The sequence below is a fragment of the Bufo gargarizans genome, chromosome 3 (genome assembly GCF_014858855.1).
Source record: "Bufo gargarizans isolate SCDJY-AF-19 chromosome 3, ASM1485885v1, whole genome shotgun sequence".
NCBI lineage: Eukaryota > Metazoa > Chordata > Amphibia > Anura > Bufonidae > Bufo > Bufo gargarizans.
Genome location: NC_058082.1, coordinates 55,108,145 through 55,133,436, shown reverse-complemented (window position 1 = coordinate 55,133,436; position 25,292 = coordinate 55,108,145). Strand labels below are relative to the sequence as shown.

The 25,292-nt window shown below is 47.5% G+C and overlaps 1 protein-coding gene across 1 annotated transcript in view; it reads left to right on the top strand.

Annotated features, from left to right (window-relative positions):
- Positions 1-25,292, top strand: part of LOC122932489 — a 211,943-nt gene that overhangs the window by 23,713 nt on the left and 162,938 nt on the right. Inside the window, exons 2-3 of the mRNA XM_044286923.1 lie at positions 13,450-13,554; positions 14,439-14,560. Coding sequence (XP_044142858.1) covers positions 13,450-13,554; positions 14,439-14,560 — 227 coding nt within the window. The remainder of the gene's footprint in view (positions 1-13,449; positions 13,555-14,438; positions 14,561-25,292) is intronic.

Below are 25,292 nucleotides of genomic sequence, written 5' to 3'. Positions count from 1 at the left end.
AGCCAGCAAAGAAAGGAATATGGGCAATCACAATACATTAGTAAGTGGCTTCTATTAACTTTCAGTGCATGATAAATGCCTTTGGCTGAAGTAACACAACCCCTTTAAGTTTTAAATAACATCATTTATTGGTCGTTTCTATTATGTAAACCCATTAAGGTCACTTCAAATCTGAATTTGTCCTTAAAAAAGTGGGTTTTGGAAATTTTCATGAAAATTTGAAAAATTGCTTTTAAAATTCTAAGCCTTTTAACATCTTAAAAAATAATATGACATTTAGACAATGATGCCGACATAAAGTAGACACATGAGATATGTTAATAATTATTTTATGAGGTTTCACTATTCGTCTTAAAAGCTGAAAAAAATCTAATAAAAGAATAGGGAATTGTGTATTTAAATAAAATAAAATAAAGATAAAACATATTAAATCAAATTTACCGCTAACATGAAGTATCACGTGTCACTAGAAAACAGTCTCAGATTCGTTTGCATAAGTGAAAGTACATCAGATTTGAAAAAATAGGCTATGTCAGGAAAGTGAAAAATGTCTGTCAGGAAATGAACAGCTCAGAACCAGAGCAAACATGTGCAGAAAAGACACTGCACATAGATAAGTGGGTATTGAAAGAAAGGAAAAGAAGAGATGTGCGTCCTGTGCAGGAAGTAACAGCGACTGAATATCAAAACGGATTTTACACAAGGTACAATGGTAGAGGATACTATATCTCCTTATGGAGAGTGCCTGCCTGGCAGGAGAAGTCTTATAGGCCAGGCAATGCTTCTCTGGAATTCTGGGAAGAGGGTATGCAAATCAGCCCTTACAAGCTGCCTCTGATGCCACCAGATGTAAGGTAGCTATCCTATAAGTCAGTGTTTGACCTTTCAAACAGGCCTTGAGACATGACTTGGATAACATGACTTGCCTAAGGCTATGTTCACAGTAGCATTTGGAATCCGGTAGCCTGATACAACCGTGTACCACCGGAACCCCCTTGACTATAATGGGATCTGGCTGTAATTCGTCTGCTTTTCAGGCATAAATGCTGGGTTTTAGCCAGACAAAAAAAAACAAAACATTTAACCGCTTGCCGCCACGCTAACGCCGAAAGGCGTCATCGCGGCGGCTCTCCCAGGTCACACTAACGCCAATAGGCGTCATCTCGCGAGACGCGAGATTTCCTGTGAACGTGCGCACACAGGCGCGCGCGCTCACAGGAACGGAAGGTAAGCGAGTGGATCTCCAGCATGCCAGCGGCGATCGTTCGCTGGCAGGCTGGAGAGCCGAATTTTTTAACCCCTAACAGGTATATTAGACGCTGTTTTCATAACAGCGTCTAATATACCTCCTACCTGGTCCTCTGGTGGTCCCTTTTGTTAGGATCGACCACCAGAGGACTCAGGTAGGTCAGTACAGTCGCACCAAACACCACACTACACTACACTACACCCCACCCCCCGTCACTTATTAACCCCTTATAAACCCCTGATCACCCATGATCACCCCATATAAACTCCCTGATCACCCCCCTGTCATTGATCACCGCCCTGTCATTGATCACCCCCCTGTCAGGCTCCGTTCAGACGTCCGTATGATTTTTACGGATACATGGATCGGATCCGCAAAAAGCATACGGACGTCTGAATGGAGCCTTACAGGGGGGTGATCAATGACAGGCGGGTGATCACCCATATACACTCCCTGATCACCCCCTGTCATTGATCACCCCCCTGTCATTGATCACTCCCCTGTAAGGCTCCATTCAGACGTCCGCATGATTTTTACGGATCCATGGATACATGGATCGGATCCGCAAAAAGCATACGGACGTCTGAATGGAGCCTTACAGGGGGTGATCAATGACAGGCGGGTGATCACCCATATACACTCCCTGATCACCCCCCTGTCATTGATAACCCCCCTGTAAGGCTCCATTCAGACGTCCGCATGCGTTTTGTGGATCCGATCCATGGATCCGTAAAAAATCATGCGGATGTCTGCATGGAGCCTTACAGGGGGGGTGATCAGTGACAGGGGGGTGATCACCCTGATTACCCTGATCACCCCGTCATTGATAACCCCCCTGTAAGGCTCCATTCAGACGTCAGCATGCGTTTTGTGGATCCGATCCATGTATCCATGGATCCGTAAAAAATCATGCGGATGTCTGAATGGAGCCTTACAGGGGGGGTGATCAGTGACAGGGGGGTGATTACCCTGATCACCCCCTGTCATTGATAACCCCCCTGTAAGGCTCCATTCAGACGTCCGCATGCGTTTTGTGGATCCGATCCATGTATCCATGGATCCGTAAAAAATCATGCGGATGTCTGAATGGAGCCTTACAGGGGGGGTGATCAGTGACAGGGGGGTGATCACCCTGATTACCCTGATCACCCCCTGTCATTGATAACCCCCCTGTAAGGCTCCATTCAGACGTCCGCATGCATTTTGTGGATCCGATCCATGTATCCATGGATCCGTAAAAAACTCATGCGGATGTCTGAATGGAGCCTTACAGGGGGTGTGATCAGTGACAGGGGGGTGATCACCCTGATTACCCTGATCACCCCCTGTCATTGATAACCCCCCTGTAAGGCTCCATTCAGACGTCCGCATGCGTTTTGTGGATCCGATCCATGTATCCATGGATCCGTAAAAAATCATGCGGATGTCTGAATGGAGCCTTACAGGGGGGGTGATCAGTGACAGGGGGGTGATCACCCTGATTACCCTGATCACCCCCTGTCATTGATAACCCCCCTGTAAGGCTCCATTCAGACGTCCGCATGCGTTTTGTGGATCCGATCCATGTATCCATGGATCCGTAAAAAATCATGCGGATGTCTGAATGGAGCCTTACAGGGGGGGTGATCAGTGACAGGGGGGTGATCACCCTGATTACCCTGATCACCCCCTGTCATTGAAAACCCCCCTGTAAGGCTCCATTCAGACGTCCGCATGCGTTTTGTGGATCCGATACATGTATCCATGGATCCGTAAAAAATCATGCGGATGTCTGAATGGAGCCTTACAGGGGGGGTGATCAGTGACAGGGGGGTGATCACCCTGATTACCCTGATCACCCCCTGTCATTGATAACCCCCCTGTAAGGCTCCATTCAGACGTCCGCATGCGTTCTGTGGATCCGATACATGTATCCATGGATCCGTAAAAAATCATGCGGATGTCTGAATGGAGCCTTACAGGGGGGGTGATCAATGACAGGGGGGTGATCAGGGAGTCTACATGGGTGATCACCCCCCTGTCATTGATCACCCCCCTGTCATTGATCACCCCCCTGGTAAGGCTCCATTCAGACATTTTTTTTGGCACAAGTTAGCGGAAATTTTTTGTTTGTTTTTGTTTTTGTTTTTTCTTACTAAGTCTCATATTCCACTAACTTGTGTCAAAAAATAAAATCTCACATGGACGCACCATACCCCTCACGGAATCCAAATGCGTAAACATTTTTAGACTTTTATATTCCAGACTTCTTCTCACGCTTTAGGGCCCCTAAAAAGCCAGGGCAGTATAAATACCCCACATGTGACCCCATTTCGGAAAGAAGACACCCCAAGGTATTCCGTGAGGGGCATATTGAGTCCATGAAAGATTGAAATTTTTGTCCTAAGTTAGCGGAAAGTGAGACTTTGTGAGAAAAAAACAAGAAAAAATCAATATCCGCTAACTTATGCAAAAAAAATAAAAATTCTAGGAACTCGCCATGCCCCTCATTGAATACCTTGGGGTGTCTTCTTTCCAAAGTGGGGTCACATGTGGGGTATTTATACTGCCCTGGCTTTTTAGGGGCCCGAAAGTGTGAGAAGAAGTCTGGGATCCAAATGTCTAAAAATGCCCTCCTAAAAGGAATTTGGGCCCCTTTGCGCATCTAGGCTGCAAAAAAGTGTCACACATGTGGTATCGCCGTACTCAGGAGAAGTTGGGGAATGTGTTTTGGGGTGTCATTTTACATATACCCATGCTGGGTGAGAAAAATATCTTGGTCAAATGCCAACTTTGTATAAAAAAATTGGAAAAGTTGTCTTTTGCCAAGATATTTCTCTCACCCAGCATGGGTATATGTAAAATGACACCCCAAAACACATTGCCCAACTTCTCCTGAGTACGGCGATACCAGATGTGTGACACTTTTTTGCAGCCAAGGTGGGCAAAGGGGCACATATTCCAAAGTGCACCTTTCGGATTTCGCAGGCCATTTTTTACACATTTTGATTGCAAGGTACTTCTTACACATTTGGGCCCCTAAATTGCCAGGGCAGTATAACTACGCCACAAGTGACCCCATTTTTGAAAGAAGACACCCCAAGGTATTCCGTGAGGGGCATGGCGAGTTCCTAGAATTTTTTATTTTTTGTCGCAAGTTAGTGGAATATGAGACTTTGTAAGGAAAAAAGAGAAAAAAAAAAAAAATCATAATTTTCCGCTAACTTGTGACAAAAAATAAAAAATTCTAGGAACTCGCCATGCCCCTCACGGAATACCTTGGGGTGTCTTCTTTCCAAAATGGAGTCACTTGTGGCGTAGTTATACTGCCCTGGCAATTTAGGGGCCCAAATGTGTGAGAAGTACCTTGCAATCAAAATCTGTAAAAAATGGCCTGTGAAATCCGAAAGGTGCTCTTTGGAATATGTGCCCCTTTGCCCACCTTGGCAGCAAAAAAGTGTGACACATCTGGTATCGCCGTACTCAGGAGAAGTTGGGGAATGTGTTTTGGGGTGTCATTTTACATATACCCATGCTGGGTGAGAGAAATATCTTGGCAAAAGACAACTTTTCCCATTTTTTTATACAAAGTTGGCATTTGACCAAGATATTTTTCTCACCCAGCATGGGTATATGTAAAATGACACCCCAAAACACATTCCCCAACTTCTCCTGAGTACGGCGATACCAGATGTGTCACACTTTTTTGCTGCCAAGGTGGGCAAAGGGGCACATATTCCAAAGTGCACCTTTTGGATTTCACCGGTCATTTTTTACACATTTTGATTGCAAAGTTCTTCTCACACATTTGGGCCCCTAAATTGCCAGGGCAGCATAACTACCCCACAAGTGACCCCATTTTGGAAAGAAGACACCCCAAGGTATTCCGTGAGGGGCATGGCAAGTTTTTAGAATTTTTTATTTTTTGTCGCAAGTTAGTGGAATATGAGACTTTGTAAGAAAAAATAAAAAAATAAAATCATCATCATTTTCCGCTAACTTGTGACAAAAAATAAAAAGTTCTATGAACTCACTATGCCCATCAGCGAATACCTTAGGGTGTCTACTTTCCGAAATGGGGTCATTTGTGGGGGTTTTCTACTGTTTGGGCATTGTAGAACCTCAGGAATCATGACAGGTGCTCAGAAAGTCAGAGCTGTTTCAAAAAGCGGAAATTCACATTTTTGTACCATAGTTTGTAAATGCTATAACTTTTACCCAAACCATTTTTTTTTTTGCCCAAGCATTTTTTTTTTATCAAAGACATGTAGAACAATAAATTTGGCGAAAAATGTATATATGGATGTCGTTTTTTTTGCAAAATTTTACAGCTGAAAGTGAAAAATGTCATTTTTTTGCAAAAAAATCGTTAAATTTCGATTAATAACAAAAAAAGTAAAAATGTCAGCGGCAATGAAATACCACCAAATGAAAGCGCTATTAGTGAGAAGAAAAGGAGGTAAAATTCATTTGGGTGGTAAGTTGCATGACCGAGCAATAAACCGCTAAAGTTGTGGAGTGCCGATTTGTAAAAAAGGGCCTGGTCACTAGGGGGGTATAAACCTGTGGTCCTTAAGTGGTTAAAAAGTCATAAAAAGGGGTTTTGAGACCTTTTTATGACCTCCACAGTATCCCCATAACAGTGATCTCCACAGTGTCCCAATAACAGTGATCTCCACAGTTTCCCCATAACAGTGAGCTCCATAGCGTCCTCATAACAGTGATCTCCACAGTGTCCCCATAACAGTGAGTTCCACAGAGTCCCCATAACAGTGAGCTCTGCAGTACCCCCATAATAGTGACATCCATAGTGCTCCCATTAGAGTGACATCACCAGCACCCCATAACAGTTACATCCACAGTGCCCCTATGTGACGAAACCAACCTCGCCACGGTGTTTTGGAGGGGGCTGGTTGCCAGCCTCCTGCCTCAGGATTATGGCCCATACTAACTTTAAAGAAGACAGGCCGGCCGCACAGCTTAAATCTGTCTTTGGAATTGTATTTTGTTATGTGAGGGTACCCAGATGGCTAGTTTAATTGTATTTGTGTGGTCTGAGTGCCATTCGCCTAATGATATGCACTCAGACTTGAGCTATCTGGGAATATGTTAAATGTCTGTGGTTGCTGGGAGGGTGTGACATTGTGTGTTTAAATGGTGATTTCTGTCCTGTTGTCCCCACGTGTGTATTGGCGATCTCCCCTTTGTCCTGAGAGATAATTAGATTATCCCTCGGTTGTCTCTGGGGCAGAGAGGAGGAAACCATGATGCATTGTGGGGATCTGTTCGGTGTGTCGCAGTCTCCATTCTGGTCCCCTGGGGGCGTGTCCACCAGATGGAGACCTGCATAAATACAGGCGGGTAGCCCTCAATAAAGGGTTCCTGTTTTATCCTTCATCATGTTGAGACTGGTGTTTGGATAACTGATCAAACTGGGGGATTGCTATACGCTGAAGATTTGCTATACTCCCCTGGCATAACTACTAGCTCTTGTAAGAGCTGTTCCTGCTCTCTGGCTGTAGGAGAGGTTCACCCACTGGAGCCTGGAGCCTTGTCGTAGGTCCAGCGTGGGTGGAGGACGGTGAGACCCCAACCAAGCTGCGGCGGTTCGTGGGGTCTGCAGGGCGTACGGTGTCAAGTGGAGTGCTTGGAGTCCTCGGAAAGCACTAGGAGCATCTATCGACGGAGGTACCTGGTCGGGGTGCTAGGCGTTCCGTTACATTGGTGGCAGCAGTGGGATGGCGTCCTAGTGTGAGGAGAAGCAGCTCAGAGACACCGTTCGTGGAGTATATTGAGGGCAACGCTAGTATCCGTACAGCGCCCCTGGCTACAGCAGGATGGAATCGGCTAGTCTTCGAACAGCGTTCCACTACGAGGAGGATGATGACCCGGGCTGGAGGGATGCAGTCCGGAAAGGCGTCTGGCACGAGGCCCTGGAAGATGTACAGCGTCGGCGGGGCGAGTGTCTCCCCAGTGAGGAGCAGCATTTGCGGATGCGAGTGGCCCTGCGAATGCCCCTTCTGGGAGAGGAGCCCCTGAATGAGTGGGTGACAGAACTGGAGAGCCTGGTATGGAAGGAGCTTTGGCTAGATGACGCCTACCAGGCACATTGGTGGTATGTGATTCGGCACTCTCCCTGGATGGCTGAGCACGACAGACCCGAGGGTGAGGATTATGATGGCCCTGGCCTGTTGTTTGAGGCCTTCGCAGAACCGGAGTTCGGAGATGCTGGAGGGTCCCGGTTCTGGGATATCTATGACTACAGAGAGGCTATGCATGATTGGGCTACAGCGAGAGAGGTGAGACAAGACCTGGCATCTCTAGTGACAAAGGAGTGGGAGCTGGAGCAGGACTACCAATACTTCTTCAGCTCAATTCGGTCCCAATATACACTGCCAGAGAGCTGGGTGGCAGTCCCAGACCTACAACCCTACAGCTGGGAAGACCCGACTGAAGTATCCCCTGCTTCAGTACCAGCTACAGAGGTAGGGGTCCTCATAGACTGGTCCTGTGAGGAACCACAACAGGCAGGTGGAGACGGGACCGAGGGCTCTCCATCGGGATGCTGGGATGCTGGCCCAGACCCTCAGCAGCAGCCGGAGTTGCCAGGTGCGGACGCAGGTGATCCTGACTCGCAAATGTTGAGGGACCTCACAGACTGGTCCTGGGAGGACCCACAGATGGCAGGTGGAGATGGGACCGAGGTCTCTCTACTGGCCCTACAGGGATGCTGGGCCGCCTGCCCAGATCTCCAGCGGCAGTGCATATCACAGGGAGAGGAGACAACCGGTCTCTCTCCCCAGCGGCAACCTGAGTTCCAGGGGGAGGAGATGCGGGGTCCCTCTGCCTTACAGCAACCAGAGTCCTGGGGAGGAGAGGCAACCGGCCTCACCTTCCACCAGCAGCCGGAGATACCGGGAAAAGGGGAACACAAGCCCCTCTGCATGGGCGCAGATGAGACCGCGGGCTCGGTGCCAGTCCTACAGGGATGCTGGACAGTCGGTCCAGATCCCCATCCATCTCCGCAGGGATACCAGGAGGAGGAGGTAAGCGAGCCCTCCCCTTCCCAGCTACTTCCCAACAGAGTTCTGGGGGCAGAAGATGAGCCTGCGCTACCCACTGATTTCTTCCCAGCAGAAGAGCTGGCATCAGGGCAGAGTGCAGTCGGCCTCTGCCCTCCTCTATCCTCTTCTCCAGAGCCGGACATCCCACAGGCTACCCCAGCGGAAGTGCTGGCATCTGGGCAGAGTGCAGTCGGCCTCTGCCCTCCCCTATCCTCTTCTCCAGAGCCGGACTCCCCACCGGCTACCCCAGCGGAAGAGCTGGCATCTGGGCAGAGCGCAGTCGGCCTCTGCCCTCCCCTACCCTCTTCTTCAGAGCCGGACTTTCCACAGGCTACCCCCACGGAAGAGCTGGCATCTGGGCAGAGCGCAGTCGGCCTCTGCCCACCAAGTACCTACAGCTCCAAGCTGGAGACCCACAAGGCAGCAAGGAGTCGCAGATGCCCACTCAACAGCTGGGGACATACAGAACAGAGCCAGGCCCCAAAATTCAACAGGTCCAGTATGGGGTTGTGGTTGGACTGCCAGACTAACTCAGGTACTGACCGTGAGGTCAGGTATCTGGTTAGTCTTCCCTGGAAGGGGGAGATGTGTGACGAAACCAACCTCGCCACAGTGTTTAGGAGGGGGCTGGTTGCCAGCCTTCTGCCTCAGGATTATGGCCCATACTAACTTTAAAGAAGACAGGCCGGCCGCACAGCTTAAATCTGTCTTTGGAATTGTATTTTGTTATGTGAGGGTACCCAGATGGCTAGTTTAATTGTATTTGTGTGGTCTGAGTGCCATTCGCCTAATGATATGCACTCAGACTTGAGCTATCTGGGAATATGTTAAATGTCTGTGGTTGCTGGGAGGGTGTGACATTGTGTGTTTAAATGGTGATTTCTGTCCTGTTGTCCCCACGTGTGTATTGGCGATCTCCCCTTTGTCCTGAGAGATAATTGGATTATCTCTCGGTTGTCTCTGGGGCAGAGAGGAGGAAACCATGATGCATTGTGGGGATCTGTTCGGTGTGTCGCAGTCTCCATTCTGGTCCCCTGGGGGCGTGTCCACCAGATGGAGACCTGCATAAATACAGGCGGGTAGCCCTCAATAAAGGGTTCCTGTTTTATCCTTCATCATGTTGAGACTGGTGTTTGGATAACTGATCAAACTGGGGGATTGCTATACGCTGAAGATTTGCTATACTCCCCTGGCATAACTACTAGCTCTTGTAAGAGCTGTTCCTGCTCTCTGGCTGTAGGAGAGGTTCACCCACTGGAGCCTGGAGCCTTGTCGTAGGTCCAGCGTGGGTGGAGGACGGTGAGACCCCAACCAAGCTGCGGCGGTTCGTGGGGTCTGCAGGGCGTACGGTGTCAAGTGGAGTGCTTGGAGTCCTCGGAAAGCACTAGGAGCATCTATCGACGGAGGTACCCGGTCGGGGTGCTAGGCGTTCCGTTACACCCTATAACAGTGACATCCCTAGTGTTCACACAAGAATGAAATCCACAGTGTCCCCATAACAGTGACATGCATAGCACCCACATAACAGTGGCATCCACAGTGCTTCCATAACAGTAAAGAAAAAAAGAGTTGTTATGGAAACCCAGAGTAAAACTCATGTATTGTCAGGCCATGTTCACACTTCAGTTATTTCCATCAGTGATTGTGAGCCAAAACCAGTTGTGGTCAAAACACAGAACATGGCACCTGATTTCTGATTAGCTTCACCGCTGGTTTTGGCTCACAATAAGGGCTGTTTCACACGAGCGGATGTCGTGCGTGACATCCGCTCTGTGAAAGAGTGCCAAGACCCGATGCAGACTGCAGAGGTACGGAGCATTAACATGACTGATAATGCTCCGTGCCTCTCTGTGACCTCTTTACTACGAAATCACAGTGACAACTTTATCTCATTGTGATTTCATAGTAAAGAAGTCACAGAGAGGCACGGAGCATTATCAGTCATGTTACTGCTCCATGCTTCTGCTGTCCGCATCGGGTCTTGGCTGTCATTCACGGAGCGGATGTCACGCACGGCATCCGCTCGTGTGAAACAGCCCTAAGGGTCCATTCACACATCCGTATGTGTTATACGGATTCACGGATCCGTGGATCCACAAGACACGGACACCGGCAGTGTGCGTTCCGCATTTTTTGGACCGCACATCGCCAGCACTATAATAGAAAATGCCTAATCTTGTCCGCAATTGCGGACAAGAATAGGACATGTTCTATTTTTTCGGGAACGGAATTGCGGACCTGGAAGTGCGGATCCGGACAGCACATAGTGTGGCCCCATAGAAATGAATGGGTCCGCAATTCAGTTTCCGCAAAATGCGGAACAGAATTGCGGACGTGTGAATGGATCCTAACTGAAAAATAACTGATCAGATAACTGAAGTGTGAACTCAATATTACAGTGAAGGACCTGCGAGCTTCTGTGGTGGCATATTTTGTATTATATTTTTCATGTGAATATCCGAAGAACGGTTCTAGAGAGAAACCTGGCCTAAAACCTTTATATATAATGATTAAAAGGGAAAAGCAAAGGAGGAGGGAGAGTTAGGGAGGAGCAGAGAATAAGTTAAAAAAAAGGAGGTGAGGAGTAAAGAAGGAGGAGGAGGAGGAGGTGCGAGGAAGTTGAACTCATTGTTCAAGGTGCTTGTCTCCAGCAGCTAAATCCTGCAGAAAGCTCCATGGAAGCATTGTAGGGGTTTGTGGAGAGGGATGGAAGAACTTGAGAGGCCTGTGCTGTCGTGTTCATTAGCTGACAGTTGCAGGAAATGAAGGAGAGAATTGCTTGAGGAACGTATTGAGTTATTTATCAAACTGGTGTAACGTAGAATTGGCTTATGTGCAACCAATCAGATTCCACCTTTCATTTTTAACAGCTCCTTTGGAAAATGAAAGGTGGAATCTGATTGGTTGCTATGGGCAACTAAGCCAATTCTACTTTACTCCAGTTTGATAAATGACACCATAGTGATCTTTAGGGAATCTGGCACCCCTTCAGTGTGCAAGGGTAATACACCCTGTGACACAGCACACCCTTAGGCCTAATTCACAGTTCAGGGATTTGGTCAGTTATTTCCATAACTGATTGTGAGCCAAAACCAGGTGCTGTCAAAAACAGGAACAAATCTTTCCATTATATTTCTGATTAGGCTCCACTTCTGCTTTTGGCTCAGAATTACTGATGAAAATAACCAACCAAATCACAGAAGTGTGAACTAGGCCTTAAAGGGGCTGTATCATCTTGGACATTGCCGGCATATCGCTAGGAGAACTTTGCGGGCTCCGTTCTAAATATCGGTGCGGGTCGCAGAGGTGGGACCCACACCTATCAGAAATTGGGGGCATGTCCTAGCAATATGTCCCCAATGTCCAAGATGATACAACCCCTTTAAGGCCAGCCCTGTGTGTGTGGGGTACGCATGATGGGCCTCAGGTGTCTGATTGAAGAGTTAGAGTCTGGTCCTTGATATCTTAGTAAGTTCCCTTTAACTTGCACTGCATATCTAAGCACGACTTGTGGCCCCTTTCTTACTAAGGGGCCCTCAGGCAGTGACCTTCATTCTGCTGCTGCTGTGTTCACCTGCCAATTGATGTTTCTGTAATTAAAGGGTTACTCCAGCGCTATAATTGTAATAAAAAAACTAGATAATAAAAAATGCTGCTGTTCAGCCACTAATAATTGGCTAAATGGACAGTCCAAGCCATTTCTGGCATGTCAAGCCTGAGAAAAGGAAATAGAGAGGTGCGGGGTTTAGAGCAGTTGCCAAAAAGAAGTGACGGGTATGGTGTGTACTGCCTGTTTATTATTTTACACCACTCTGACCCTATTTTTAATTAAAACAATGCCACCGGAATATCCCTTTAATAATAGGCAACACTTTTTCTGTTGTGTGATAAATAGTGTTGAGCGAACTTGTGTTTTAAGTTTGGCGTCTAAAGTTAGAGTTTAGGTTATCGAAGTATCCCGTTATGGATTCTAAATTCCGTTATGGTCCATGGTAGCGGAATCTATAACAGGATACTTCGATAACCCGAACTTTAGACGCCGAACTTAAAACACAAGTTCACTCAACACTAGTGATAAAGTGATATGGAAGTAAGGACCACTTTTTGCAATTACAGTTGGGCAATAGCACAATATTGTTTTGCCACGCAATTTTGAAACACTGTACTTTCACACAATTTTATTTCATTTAATAGAGAATGGTGTAACTAGCAAGTTTCTAAATCACTTCATTAAAAAATATGTCTGCATCCACCTGAAAAAAAGCTGTGAAGTCATGGCCACTAGGGGTCTCACTTTCACCTAAGTTGCAGTCCACTGCATGCTGTCAAGCAAGATACATCCCTGGTAACAGTGACTCAGAAGACGGCAAAGAGGAACTGGGGGGGTTGTCAGAGCTAGCTGGGATTGTGAGCCTGATAAAAGAACTGCTTCTACAAAGTTTCTGAACATCACATGAGCCTGTGTCTGTAAGTGTGATTTATACATCCTTATTTTTTCTGTCAGCTCCAGAGCTGAAACCAAACATAGTGGGAAGTAAGGGAAAGGATGTCAAAGCCGTACAGTGCTAGCAGACATCCATAGAAGGGATACAGCCCCCGCTTCTGAGTGAAATGCATCTAGCTGTGCAGCTGAAACATGGAATAATATGACTGAAACAAAAAACATTAGGGAAGCCCAAACATAAGTGTTCCTTTCCAGTTATGATTGTACAAAGAAGCAGAGCCATTATGCAAACTTTTTTTTTATTCAGGTACGCTTTGAGTATTGAAATACTATTTTCTTACATTGAAAATATGGCTCAGTTTCAGCTGGGTAGAGGCAGAACCTAGCAGGAGAAGCTACAGATTATACATCAGAGTATGTAGGGTTGGCCAAGCCACAACACCCATCTGTCAAAAATCCAGTTTTTTGCAGGGTGGGGCTTATATAAGTTTGGATAAATGAAGGTTTTCTGAAATGTTTAGGGGTGTTCTCAAGCATCGGTCATACTAAAAGTATCCCATGGATTGGGATTCAAATGTTGGGATGTGCATTGCATGTACCTGCACCACTACTATTGACCAGGCTAGTAGTCTCACCCTCTGTATTGCTAGGCATAATGTGATAGATGATTTTTCACTTTGACAAAAACTCTTTAATGTTGTTTTTTTCTTCAGTTGTATTCCCCTCGGGTCTTGTCGATAGAGTCAGAAGAGGATGAAGAAGAATTTAAGTTTAAGATTGAATCTGTTCAATCTGAAATAAAGAGAGGGAAAAAACTGGTAAGCTCTTTTACTAATTGCAAATGACATCTACAAATTTATCATTATGTTTGCGGCCTGTTTCACACTGGCGTTAATGATTCGGCCTGCTGGATCCGTAACTACGGTGTACAACCGTGCACTAGAATAGGTCCGGATGGATTTCAGGCAGTGCACGGCTGCAGATGGTAGTTATGGATCCGGCAGGCTGTTCCCCTGCCAGAACCATTAACGCCATGTGGTTCAGCATCTGTCAGTGGAGGGTCAGTAAAGTGCCATAGTGCTTTTTACGCTGGTCTTAGTTTGCCCCTTGTGCTGCCGTAAGATTTGTCGAATTTATCGTAGGTGCATCTATTGCAGTCTTTCACCTGGAGAAAAAAACTTCACCGATCCCTAAGTGCTGAAATTTTTGTTGAATGGGTCTCAATCCGTCCTGGCCGCCGCACGGATGTTGCCCGTGCATTGCGGACCGGAAATTCTGGTCCCCAATGCACGGAACGGCCGCACAACGGCCGCGTGGATGAGCCCTAAGAAAAGTATGCCAGTCCTGGGGTGGAGTAGAAATTTGACTGTTTTTGTGCAAAAAAAGGCACACCTACATAACTAGGTTGGAAAAAAGTACTAAAAAGTTAGAAAACGTATGAGTTAGTCTAAAAAGTCAAAATAGTCGAACGAGGTGCAAAAGCCTCCAAAACAGGAGCAATTTCAGTAGTAAATGCAACAACAAAAAATTGTCTAAAACAGTATTTATTTTAGACTAAAAACAGGCACAAACACTTTAGTAAATGTGCCCCAGATTTTTTTTTTTGCCAATAAAGTTATCACTGCATAATAGTTTTGTCTTTTTTAACACAAAAGTATTTAACATCACAAACATTTTCTGTAATAATTGGATTTATTTGCAGCGATGTAACATTTGTAAGAAATCCATAGCAACTGCCGGCTGTGACGTCAGCTCCTGCCGGAGAAGATATCACTATCCATGTGTACAAAAAGCTGACGGTTCTTCTGATCCAAATAGATACGTGTAAGTTATGCTTTTTTAACTGCATATTCATGGATGTGTGCACAGTATGGCAGACTAAGGGCTCATGCACATGATCGTTGGCTGTTTTGCAATCCGCATTTTTGAGGACCAGAACAGCCATCCCATAATAGCCTGCAACAATCCTATCATTGTCCATAATGCAGATAATGCAGACAATAATACATGTTAACAGATTTATTTAACCAATCACTGGCAACAGGAGTCGTCCCAGAAGATTGGTAATAAGCAAATGTTGTGCCCATTCACAAGGAAGGTAGTAGGGAGGAATCGGGCAACTATAGGCCAGTAAGCCTGACATCAATAGTGGGGAAATTAATGGAAACCATACTTAAGGAGATGATTGTGGAACATCTAAAATCCCATGGATTGAAAGATGAAAAACAACATGGGTTTACTTCAGAGAGATCATGTCAAACTAATCTTATTGATTTTTTTGATTGGGTGATTAAAATAATAGATGGAGGAGGTGCAGTAGACATCACTTATCTAGACTTTAGTAAGGCTTTTGATACTGTCCCACATAGAAGGCTTATCAATAAAGTGCAGTCTTTGGGCTTGGACTCCCATATTGTTGAATGGATTAGGCAGTGACTGAGGGATAGACAACAGAGGGTTGTAGTCAATGGAGAATATTCAGACCAAGGTCTTGTTACCAGTGGGGTACCTCAGGGATCAGTTCTGGGACAGATATTGTTTAATATCTTTATCAGCGAAATTGCAGAAGGCCTCGATGGTAAGGTGTGTCTTTTTGCTGATGACACAAAGATTTGTAACAGGGTTGATGTTCCTGGAGGGATACACCAAATGGAAAAGGACTTAGGAAAACTAGAGGAATGGTCAAAAATCTGGCAACTAAAATTTAATGTTGATAAGTGCAAGATAATGCACCTGGGGCGTAAAAACCCAAGAGCAGAATATAAAATCAGTGATGCAGTCCTAACCTCAGTATCTGAGGAAAGGGATTTAGGGGTCATTATTTCAGAAGACTTAAAGGTAGGCAGACAATGTCACAGAGCAGCAGGAAATGCTAGCAGAATGCTTGGGTGTATAGGGAGAAGCATTACCAGTAGAAAGAGGGAGGTGCTCATGCCGCTCTACAGAGCACTAGTGAGACCTCATTTGGAGTATTGTGCTCAGTACTGGAGATATCTCCAGAAGGATATTGATACTTTGGAGAGAGTTCAGAGAAGAGCTACTAAACTGGTACATGGATTGCAGGATAAAACTTACCAGGAAAGATTAAAGGACCTTAACATGCATAGCTTGGAAGAAAGACGAGACAGAGGGGATATGATAGAAACTTTTAAATACATAAAGGGAATCAACAAGGTAAAAGAGGAGAGAATATTTTAAAGAAGAAAAACTGCTACAAGAGGACATAGTTTTAAATTAGAGGGGCAAAGGTTTAAAAGTAATATCAGGAAGTATTACTTTACTGAGAGAGTAGTGGATGCATGGAATAGCCTTCCTGCAGAGGTGGTAGCTCCAAATACAGTGAAGGAGTTTAAGCATGCATGGGATAGGCATAAGGCCATCCTTCATATAAGTTAGGGCCAGGGGCTATTCATAGTATTCAGTATATTGGGCAGACTAGATGGGCCAAATGGTTCTTATCTGCCGACACATTCTATGTTTCTATGTTGTTGTTTTTTGGGGGTTTTTCCGGAACCGCCATGCAGACATATGGACAAGGAATGCACACAGAGTCATTTCTGGAACGGACACAGAAAAAAGAAATATATACATTCATGTGCATGAGCCATAAACGTAAAAAATATACTTTGATAATGCATATGTTTTAACTAATTGCAATTGTTGCTTATAATCTTGTCAACATGTATATACTCGTAAAGATTTCAGTGTTATATTTGTGTATTTTGACAATATGGCGCTTAACGATATTTCATTGTTTTGAAAGCTCTATAGTCCTATTATGGTCGTGGCTACGGATACTGGTGCTAGCGTGGTGAGGCCAGGAACCTAGACATATCATTAAACTAAGTAGGCCTGGATTGTGCCCATAGCCGTGAAACGTGGGTAGCCTATAAGGGGGCATACCCTGAGGAAGCCCTTGAAAAGGGGAGGGAGGGTGGGGCACAGAATAATGCCAGCGTCGGATGACCGTGGGAGGGGAGCTTATAAAGCCTACGCCCCTCCCACAATCACAGGCTGCAACAGCCTTGACAATTATGGTCGTGGCTACGGATACTGGTGCTAGCGTGGTGAGGCCAGGAACCTAGACATATCATTAAACTAAGTAGGCCTGGATTGTGCCCATAGCCGTGAAACGTGGGTAGCCTATAAGGGGCCAAAAAGCAAGGCAAAAGGTAGATTTAGCATTTAATTGAAGGGTACATGGTTTACGGTGCCCGTTTACGGAAAACGTCTGATATTTCCTGATGCGGATTGGCAAGGTACCTGGTAAGGCAAGATGACTCCCAACGTCCTATCTTGCGGATGTTATGACTGGGAACGTTGTGCTTGGAGGCTGCGGAAGCCGTCCCGATCCGAAACGAGTGACCTGAAATGGTTTTGAGATCGAAACCTAGGCTGGCGACTAGAAGGCGAATGTGGAAAATGATTTGCGCGGTCGTGAGGTGCTTGGATTTGAAGGGCAGCAGCGGGCTGTCAGGGGAGGAATGACCCAAGGAGCTTATTAATTGGTTGAAAACCGGGACTGGACACCATTTGTTGAAGGACCTGAAATACTTGACTTGGACTGGGGGCCCTGATTGCGACGTTTTGGTGGAAGGTAGTAGCAAGATGAAATGGTCGTTACTCCAAGCTAACTGGCTCTTGGTCAGACCCTTGGATTTTGGGGAGAAACCTGTGAATTCCCCTGGCCGCAAGACTCATGGAAACCTGAATACATGGCCGCTTTTATGATGGTGCTGGGATGGAGCCCGAAAGGGTTGCTGTCTAGGAAATTGGAAGCTTCCCAACAGATCCCCTGAGACTGGTTGCCTGGTGTGAGTGCATGGCAGGCTGTTTTTTTGAATCCCCCTAGGGACTGCCCTGATGGAGGGGGACGCAAATATGGCCTTACTACTTGGATGATTGAGAGTGAAGTAGTATTGCACCCCTGCCATGTACAATCTGATGGAGTTTGTGACCAAGCTTGAGGTGATGGTGATGATTTTTATTTTTTTTATTTTTTAGGGATTTGGCGTACAAAATAGTTTGCGCTAGTCCATGCGTAGGGTGTTGAACTCTGGAGGCGACAATCCTGCTGGATCCGCCTCTGGCATGACCTGAGGATGTGGATTGGGACCTGGAAGCGACTGGGAGAGGAGGGACGGGGAGGCGGATCTCTGGACTCCACTGCCGACAGCCTGGTCTGAATGGCTGAAACGGAAGTGGCTAGGGTGTTGGAGACGTGCAGCTGAGTCATCGACAACTGGATTGTTGACATTGGCACCTGTTCTTCGAAGTGAGAGGAATCGGATACCAGGAGTCAATAAAGCTCCGCCTTCCTGGCCGAAGCTGGGTAACGAATCCCTCTTTTGGTTAACTCAGCTATGATTTTTGGGATCGTCCAGCTCCGAAGTGACCCTACGCTGGCATGGCTGGATGTCAGGGAATCTGGAAAGGAAGCAAAGTCATCGATTTCAGTACGATGTGACATGTTGGAAAGCTGAAAGAGAGAGCAAGATTTTGTGTTCTTTTGGGGTTAGCCAAGACGTAGCCTCGGAATCATTAGGGCCCTGGATCCGAGGAGGTGCGTTGCGTTTGCTGCCCCTCAGATGAACGTTTTTGGAGTGACCTGGTCTAACAAGGCCCCTGGTCCTGAAGGTTCGTGGCAGCGTAGACAAGATCGTGTCTTTGACTGAGATAAAAGTAAAAGTTTTAGCGGAGGGGCCTATGGCCAGTGAGCAAGATTGCGAATTAATTTAACCTGATGCCTGGGTGGGCCGCCGTGAAGACAGATGAACATGGATGAGGGACCGAAATGACCTGCCTGACGTGGCAGGTGTGAGACCAAGAGTGACAGGGGCGAAAAGATGAAACCAGGGCGTGTGTGTGAAACGGAGTGGTCTGACGGAGGATGAGGATGGAATACATGGATGGAACGAGAAGAAGAGATGTGGCTTGACACGTGAACAGGAGGGGGACGTGAGAAGACAAGACATGGCCTGAATAACGAAAACAGGCGTGAGACGTAGGAAGACAGACGTGGCCTCAATAAAGAAAACGGGCGTGAAACGTAAATGACAGACATGGCCTGAGTAACGAAAACAGGCGTGAGACGTAGATGACAGACGTGGCCTGAATAACGAAAACAGGCGTGAGACGTAGATGACAGACGTGGCCTGAATAACGAAAACAGGCGTGAGACGTAAATGACAGACGTGGCCTGAATGACGAAAAACAGGCGTGAGACGTAGATGACAGACGTGGCCTGAATAACGAAAACAGGCGTGAGACGTAAATGACAGACGTGGCCTGAATAGCGAAAAACAGGCGTGAGACGTAGATGACAGACGTGGCCTGAATAACGAAAACAGGCGTGAGACGTAGATGACAGACGTGGCCTGAATAACGAAAACAGGCGTGAGACGTAGAAGAGAGACGTGGCCTGAATAACGAAAACAGGCGTGAGACGTAGATGAGAGACGTGGCCTGAATAACGAAAACAGGCGTGAGACGTAGATGACAGATGAGGACTGAATAATGAAACAGGCGAAAGATGTATTCGACAGCTGGGTTAGATGAAGAAAAACAGGCGTGATACATTACTGACGTACGTGAGACATGGAAGACAGATGAGGCTGAATGATGTGGACAGGCATGATAATGGAAGTTTTTTTTTTTTTTTATTAAGTGAACCGGCGCGGAGCGTAGAATGATTAAAAACAATCGGGAGACGTAAATGACAGACATGGCCTGAATAACGAAAACAGGCTGGGACGTGAATGACAGACGTGGCCTGAATTACGAAAAACAGGCGTGAGACGTAGAAGACAGATGTGATCTGGAATGAAAACAGTCTGGGACGTGAATGACAGAAGTGGCCTGAATAACAAAAACGGGCGTGGAACGTGAATGAAAGGCATGGCCTGAATAACGAAAAACAGGCGTGAGACGTAGAAGACAGACGTGATCTGAAAATGAAAACAGTCTGCGACGTGAATGACAGACGTGGCCAGAATAATGAAAACAGGCGTGGGACGTGAATGACAGACTTGGCCTGAATAACGAAAACAGGCGTGAGACGTAAATGACAGACGTGGCCTGAATAACGAAAACAGGCGTGAGACGTAGATGAGAGACTTGGCCTGAATAACGAAAACAGGCGTGAGACGTAAATGACAGACGTGGCCTGAATAACAAAAACGGGTGTGAGACGTAAAAGACAGACGTGGCCTGAATAACGAAAACGGGTGTGAGACGTAAAAGACAGACGTGGCCTGAATAACTAAAACAGGCGTGAGAAGTAAATGACAGACGAGCCCTGAATAACAAAAACAGGCGTGAGACATAAAAGACAGACCTGGTCTGAAAATGAAACAGGCTGGGATGTGAATGACAGACGTGGCCTGAATGACGAAAACAGGTGTGGGACGTGAATGACAGACGTGGCCTGAATAGCGAAAAACAGGCGTGAGACGTCAAAGACGGACGTGGTTTGGAAAGAAAACGGCTGGGACGTGGAGACACAAGAGACGTAACAACAGACGTGAATCGTGAAATGTAAAATTGGCATGGCAACGTGAACAACCGTGGCTGGATGACACAAATGTAGAGAGACGTGACTGACGACCGAATGTTGTGGTAATTAGAACAGGCGTGGACGTGGACGAGCAGACGTGTCCAGACTACCATACCCAGAGCGCGCAGGAGACTGGTGAGAGTAATGCAAAAAATATACCAGATGAAGTTTTTAGTGTGACAAAAAAGGGTCAGGTAAACTTCGTAATAAAACGATTGGCATACCACGGCTCTGTCAGAAGGAACCGTAAAGGTTGGTCTGTAACATAGAACGGGGGACATTGAGGCGTCTATACAAAGATCAGTTGAATGGCGGCAATTTTTAAAAGTTTTTTTTTTTTTTTTTTTTTACATTGCTGGCCCCTGACATGAATGGATTGTATTACTGTGCAAAATGAATGTGCTCTTGTGGCTTGATCCTTTATGCCTGCCGGGGAGCATGCGCAGAGCGGCGCCGCCTGGTTTGAGGCAGGTGTCGGAGAGAAGGGGGCGTGTACAGGGAGGAGCCGGTCCCGCCCCCCGCCGCCGGGGATTGCAAGGACGCCGGAACAATGGGGGAGGGGCCGAGGCACGCCGCCTGCCGGGCCGGCCCCTGGAGCGCATCGGGGCGAGGTGAGATTTAGAGAGGGGCGCCGGGCTTGGGATGGTGCAAAGCGGTGATCGGGTGGTGAATACGGGAGGCGCTGGGTGATGGAGGGCGGGCGGTAGGAGGGACGTGGGCTGGCGTCGAACCACCCTCCCCTTGGCAACGTAGAAAGCGACCGTGGCAACCGGGACGGGGCTGGTGACTAGACATGCGGCTGGGACCCAGAGCCTGGCCGGAGGGTGCCGTAGGTAGCCTAAGCTGCCAGCAATGTTAGGGGAAAATTGGGGGACGTAATCCAATTGAGGCCGGACGGCCTGCTGGATCAGACGAGGTGGTGAGGAAGCGGCGTGGCGTAGGCTGTACATACTTACCTGGCCAGAACCTCATACATGCGGGACTGGCGAATCCACGGAATAATGCCAGCCTCTGGAATGAAAACTGGTGACATAGTAACATTTTTTTAAAAAAAATTTTTTATTCTTTTATCAAACATGTGGCGGGTTTATTATTATTATTATTATTATTATAATTTTTTTTATTTTTTTTATCAAACATGTGGCGGGTTTATATTTTTTTTCACATTTGATGGTTGTTTCTTTTATGTTTTATTGTCCTTGCTGGCCCCTGACGTGAATGGGTATGCTTGTGGTGGAATGAACTGTTCTTGTGACTCCCTCCAGCAAGCCTGCCGGGGAGCATGCGCAGAGAGGAACCGCCTGGTTTGAGGCAGGTGCCGGAGAGAAAGGGGCATGCACGAGGAGGAGCCGGCCACGCCCCCCACCAGGATTGCAAGGAAGCCGAACGGTGGAGGGGCAGACCACGCAGTCTGCCGGGCAGCCCCTGGAGTTCATCGGGCGGGTGAGAGTGGAAATAGAGAGTGGCGCCGGATTTGGGAAGGACTTGGGGTGACTGAGCAGTGAAGCCGGGAGGCGCTGGGTGAAGGAGGGCGGGTGGTGGGCGGACGCGGAGGCCGGTGCCGGACCACCCTCCCCTTGGCAACAGTGGAGCGACAGTGGCAAAGAGATTTGGGGGTGGGACAGCGGGAGCCGTGGCCGGCTGGAGGTAGCCGAAGCTGCCAGCAATGTTGTGGGGAGCAGGGGCGACGTGAAACACTTGAGGCCGGACGGCCTACAGGATTAGGCGCGATGGCGAGGAAGCTCGTGGAGGAGGCCGAACATACTTACCTGGCCCGAGCCTTGTTCATACGGGACTGGCGAAACAAAGTGGGTTGCACAGAATAACGCCAGCGTCGGATGACCGTGGGAGGGGAGCTTATAAAGCCTACGCCCCTCCCACAATCACAGGCTTCAACAGCCTTGACAATTATTCTTAGATACTTGTACAGAACCACTTTACATCAAAATTCTGATCTCAGACCTGCAGGTTTGCTGAAATCTTTGATTGTAATATCTGCAAATCACGGCACACGAACGTATTTTCTTTCCGTGTCCGTTCAGTTTTTTTTGCGGATCGTATACGGAACCATTTATTTCAATGGGTCCGCAAAAAAAACTGAAGGTACTCCGTGTGGATTCCGTTTCTGTATTTCTGTTCCGCCAAAAAATAGAACATGTCCTATTCTTGTCCTTATTACGGATAAGGATAGTACTGTTCTATTAGGGGCCAGCTGTTCCGTTCCGCAAAATACGGAATGCACACGGATGTCATCTGTATTTTTTGCGGATCTATTTTTTTGCGGATCACAAGATACATACGGTTGTGTGCAAGAGACCTAAGGGTACACTCGCACATTGTGGAATTTACTGCAACAAAATCTGTAGGTGCGGGTTTTTTCAAAGTTGCATTTTTTGTTGCGGATTATGCTGTGGATTTGGTGTGAATGATGTTGCGTATCTCTGTGAGGAAATCTGCAACAAAACTTTATTTGCGTTCTGTTCCAAATGTTAGTTCTGCGGCAGAACAGAAGGCAGGTATTGACGCTTTTCATCCCCTTAGGCCTCATGCACACGACCGCTGTGTGTTTTGCGTCCGCAAATCCGCAAAACACGGATGGCGTCCGTGTGCGTTCTGCAATTTGCGGAATGGCACGGCCAGCCATTAATATAACTGCCTATTCTTGTCCGCAAAACACGGACAAGAATAGGACAGGTTATATTTTTTTTGCGGACCACGGAACGGACAACGGATGCGGACAGCACACGGAGTGCTGTCCGCATCTTTTGCGGCCCCATTGAAGTGAACGGGTCCGGCTCGGATGCGGACCAAAACAACGGCCGTATGCATGAGACCTTAGGCTATTATAAGGGATGTCTTTAAAGTGCGGATTTTGTTGCGGAAATTTCCACAATGTGTGAGTGTGCCGTAAATGTAGTCTAGCAATTAAAAGATCCACAAAGACTTTGATGCCTCACCTCTGTACCATCAATATAAATAAATTACAGGTAGGTGGAGGGTAAAGACTAATTGTAATTTACAAATTTTTTGACTAGGGCAAAATAATACCTGATTCCAACACTACTTGTTATCTCAGTATCTCATACTAACATATTGATGCATACAGATAAAATAAAATAAAAATTCACTTTGATTTAACCATGTAAAAAGCCTGAAAGGAATTAGGACTTGTTCAAAAAAAAAAAAAAATTAATTCAAAAGTTTTATCATTTTTTTAAACTATACCGGTAATGCAATACAGAAACAGAAAAAAGGAAAGGGGAAAGTAGTACTATGTACTCCAATCCAAATGTGACAAAAAAATATGAAATAGCTAGTCTTCAATGCAAATACATTTAGCTTGGTGAGCACGTATTGATCAGAAAAGATACAATTATGTCAAAAACAATCACAGGTGTGAAGATGTCTTAACGGGGTTATCCAATTTCACAAACATCCCCCCCATGTGCCGGGCCCCTCACAGGTAATATACTTATACGCGGGGATGAGGGGTAAGTATATTACCTGTAAGGGGCCTGGCACATGGGGGAACTGTTTGTGAAATTCAATAATCCCTTTCAGGAATATAGTAGAGAATAAAAGGAAAGAGAGAAACATATAAAGTGAAAAGAGAGAGAAGAAAGGAAGAGAAGAGAGAGAAAAGGAAAAGGAAGGGTCCAAGGTGGTAGATGGAGAGATAGCAGGTAGAAGAACGGAATGAATCCCAAGCAGCTCAAGTTCGTATAAAGTTAGAATTGTCTTCAAGCACAGGCCGGACTTAAGGCTGCAAGACTGGGGGTAGGCCTGGCATGACAGGGGTTTGGAGGGAGTGAGTTGGGAGGCTCGGGGTTAAGGGGTATTGCAAGGATGGGCGGTGGGGGGAAGTTGGGGGAGGAGTGTAGGGTTTTTAAAGGGCAGCGAGAGGCGGGATCAGGGTCATCTCATGTGGGACAGCAGTCTTGCAGCAGCCCCTGTCCTGCTGCTGCGTTACCTCTTGTAGTGACTGACCTTTTCCCAAGATGTCTTCTGTGGAAGCTTTGCTGGCGCAGCTCCGGGCGGCGGCTGAGAGCAGAGGACCCGAATGGCTCCAGGCGACGGTCCAAGGCCAGACCTCCCTATTCGCCGGCCGCGGAGAACCAGGCCACCGGCGCGCCACAGTCCGGAGGAGACCCCGAGGGTCCGGCGCCTGGTACGGAGCCCCACCAGGGACCCTCCGGCACGCGCCGCAGGTAAGAGCAGTAGAACCGGACGGTCGCGTGCCGGGAGGAAGTGAGGTGGGAGTGAAGCGTGACGTGGGAATAAAGTCCGGGATCCATCTGGGGGACGGCATGGTCAAGATGGCGGCCGGGAGCAGGATTCTCTGATCGGGCAGCACGGAGCTGGCTCAGCATCGACGTCTTCTGTGGAAATGGCGGCCTACAGTGGTCGGGCTGCAGTATTGCAGGCTCCAGTGTCAGCTTCAGCCGGGAAAATGGCGGCCTCGAGCTGCAGGCTCTGGGATCTCAAGCAGCAAGAGTGGGCACTGGTAGTGCTGAAGATTGGAGATCGTCCAGAGGGAAGATCAGCGCCGGTCAAGATCCATGACATCACGTTCCGGCTGGTGGAATCACAGCGTCCACGCAGCCAGGTGAGATGCAGGGGGAATCAGCATTAGCGTGGCTTGTATTGGGGGGAGTCCTGGGGTCGGGGGGTGGCCACAGGGGTCTGTTGCGGGGGGGGGTTAGAGGCATTGATTTATTGAAGGGGTTGGTAAATGTGGGGCCAGGGACAGGGTCACCGGTGGCGGCCTGGGGTGTACAAGGGGCAGGGTCTGGGGGTCAGGGGCAGTTGGCTGGGTCTGTTGGGCCGGGGGACTGCGGGATCGCGGGTGCAGGGACCGCTGGGTCATCGGGGGTTCCCGTGGCAGGTCCGGCGGACAAGGCCGGGGGCAGAGATAAGGAAGCAAGTACGGAGAGGGATGGGGTGTAACCATGGTTGGACGATGGGGCGAGAGGGGAGGTGTACGTTTGTTTTGAAGGGCCG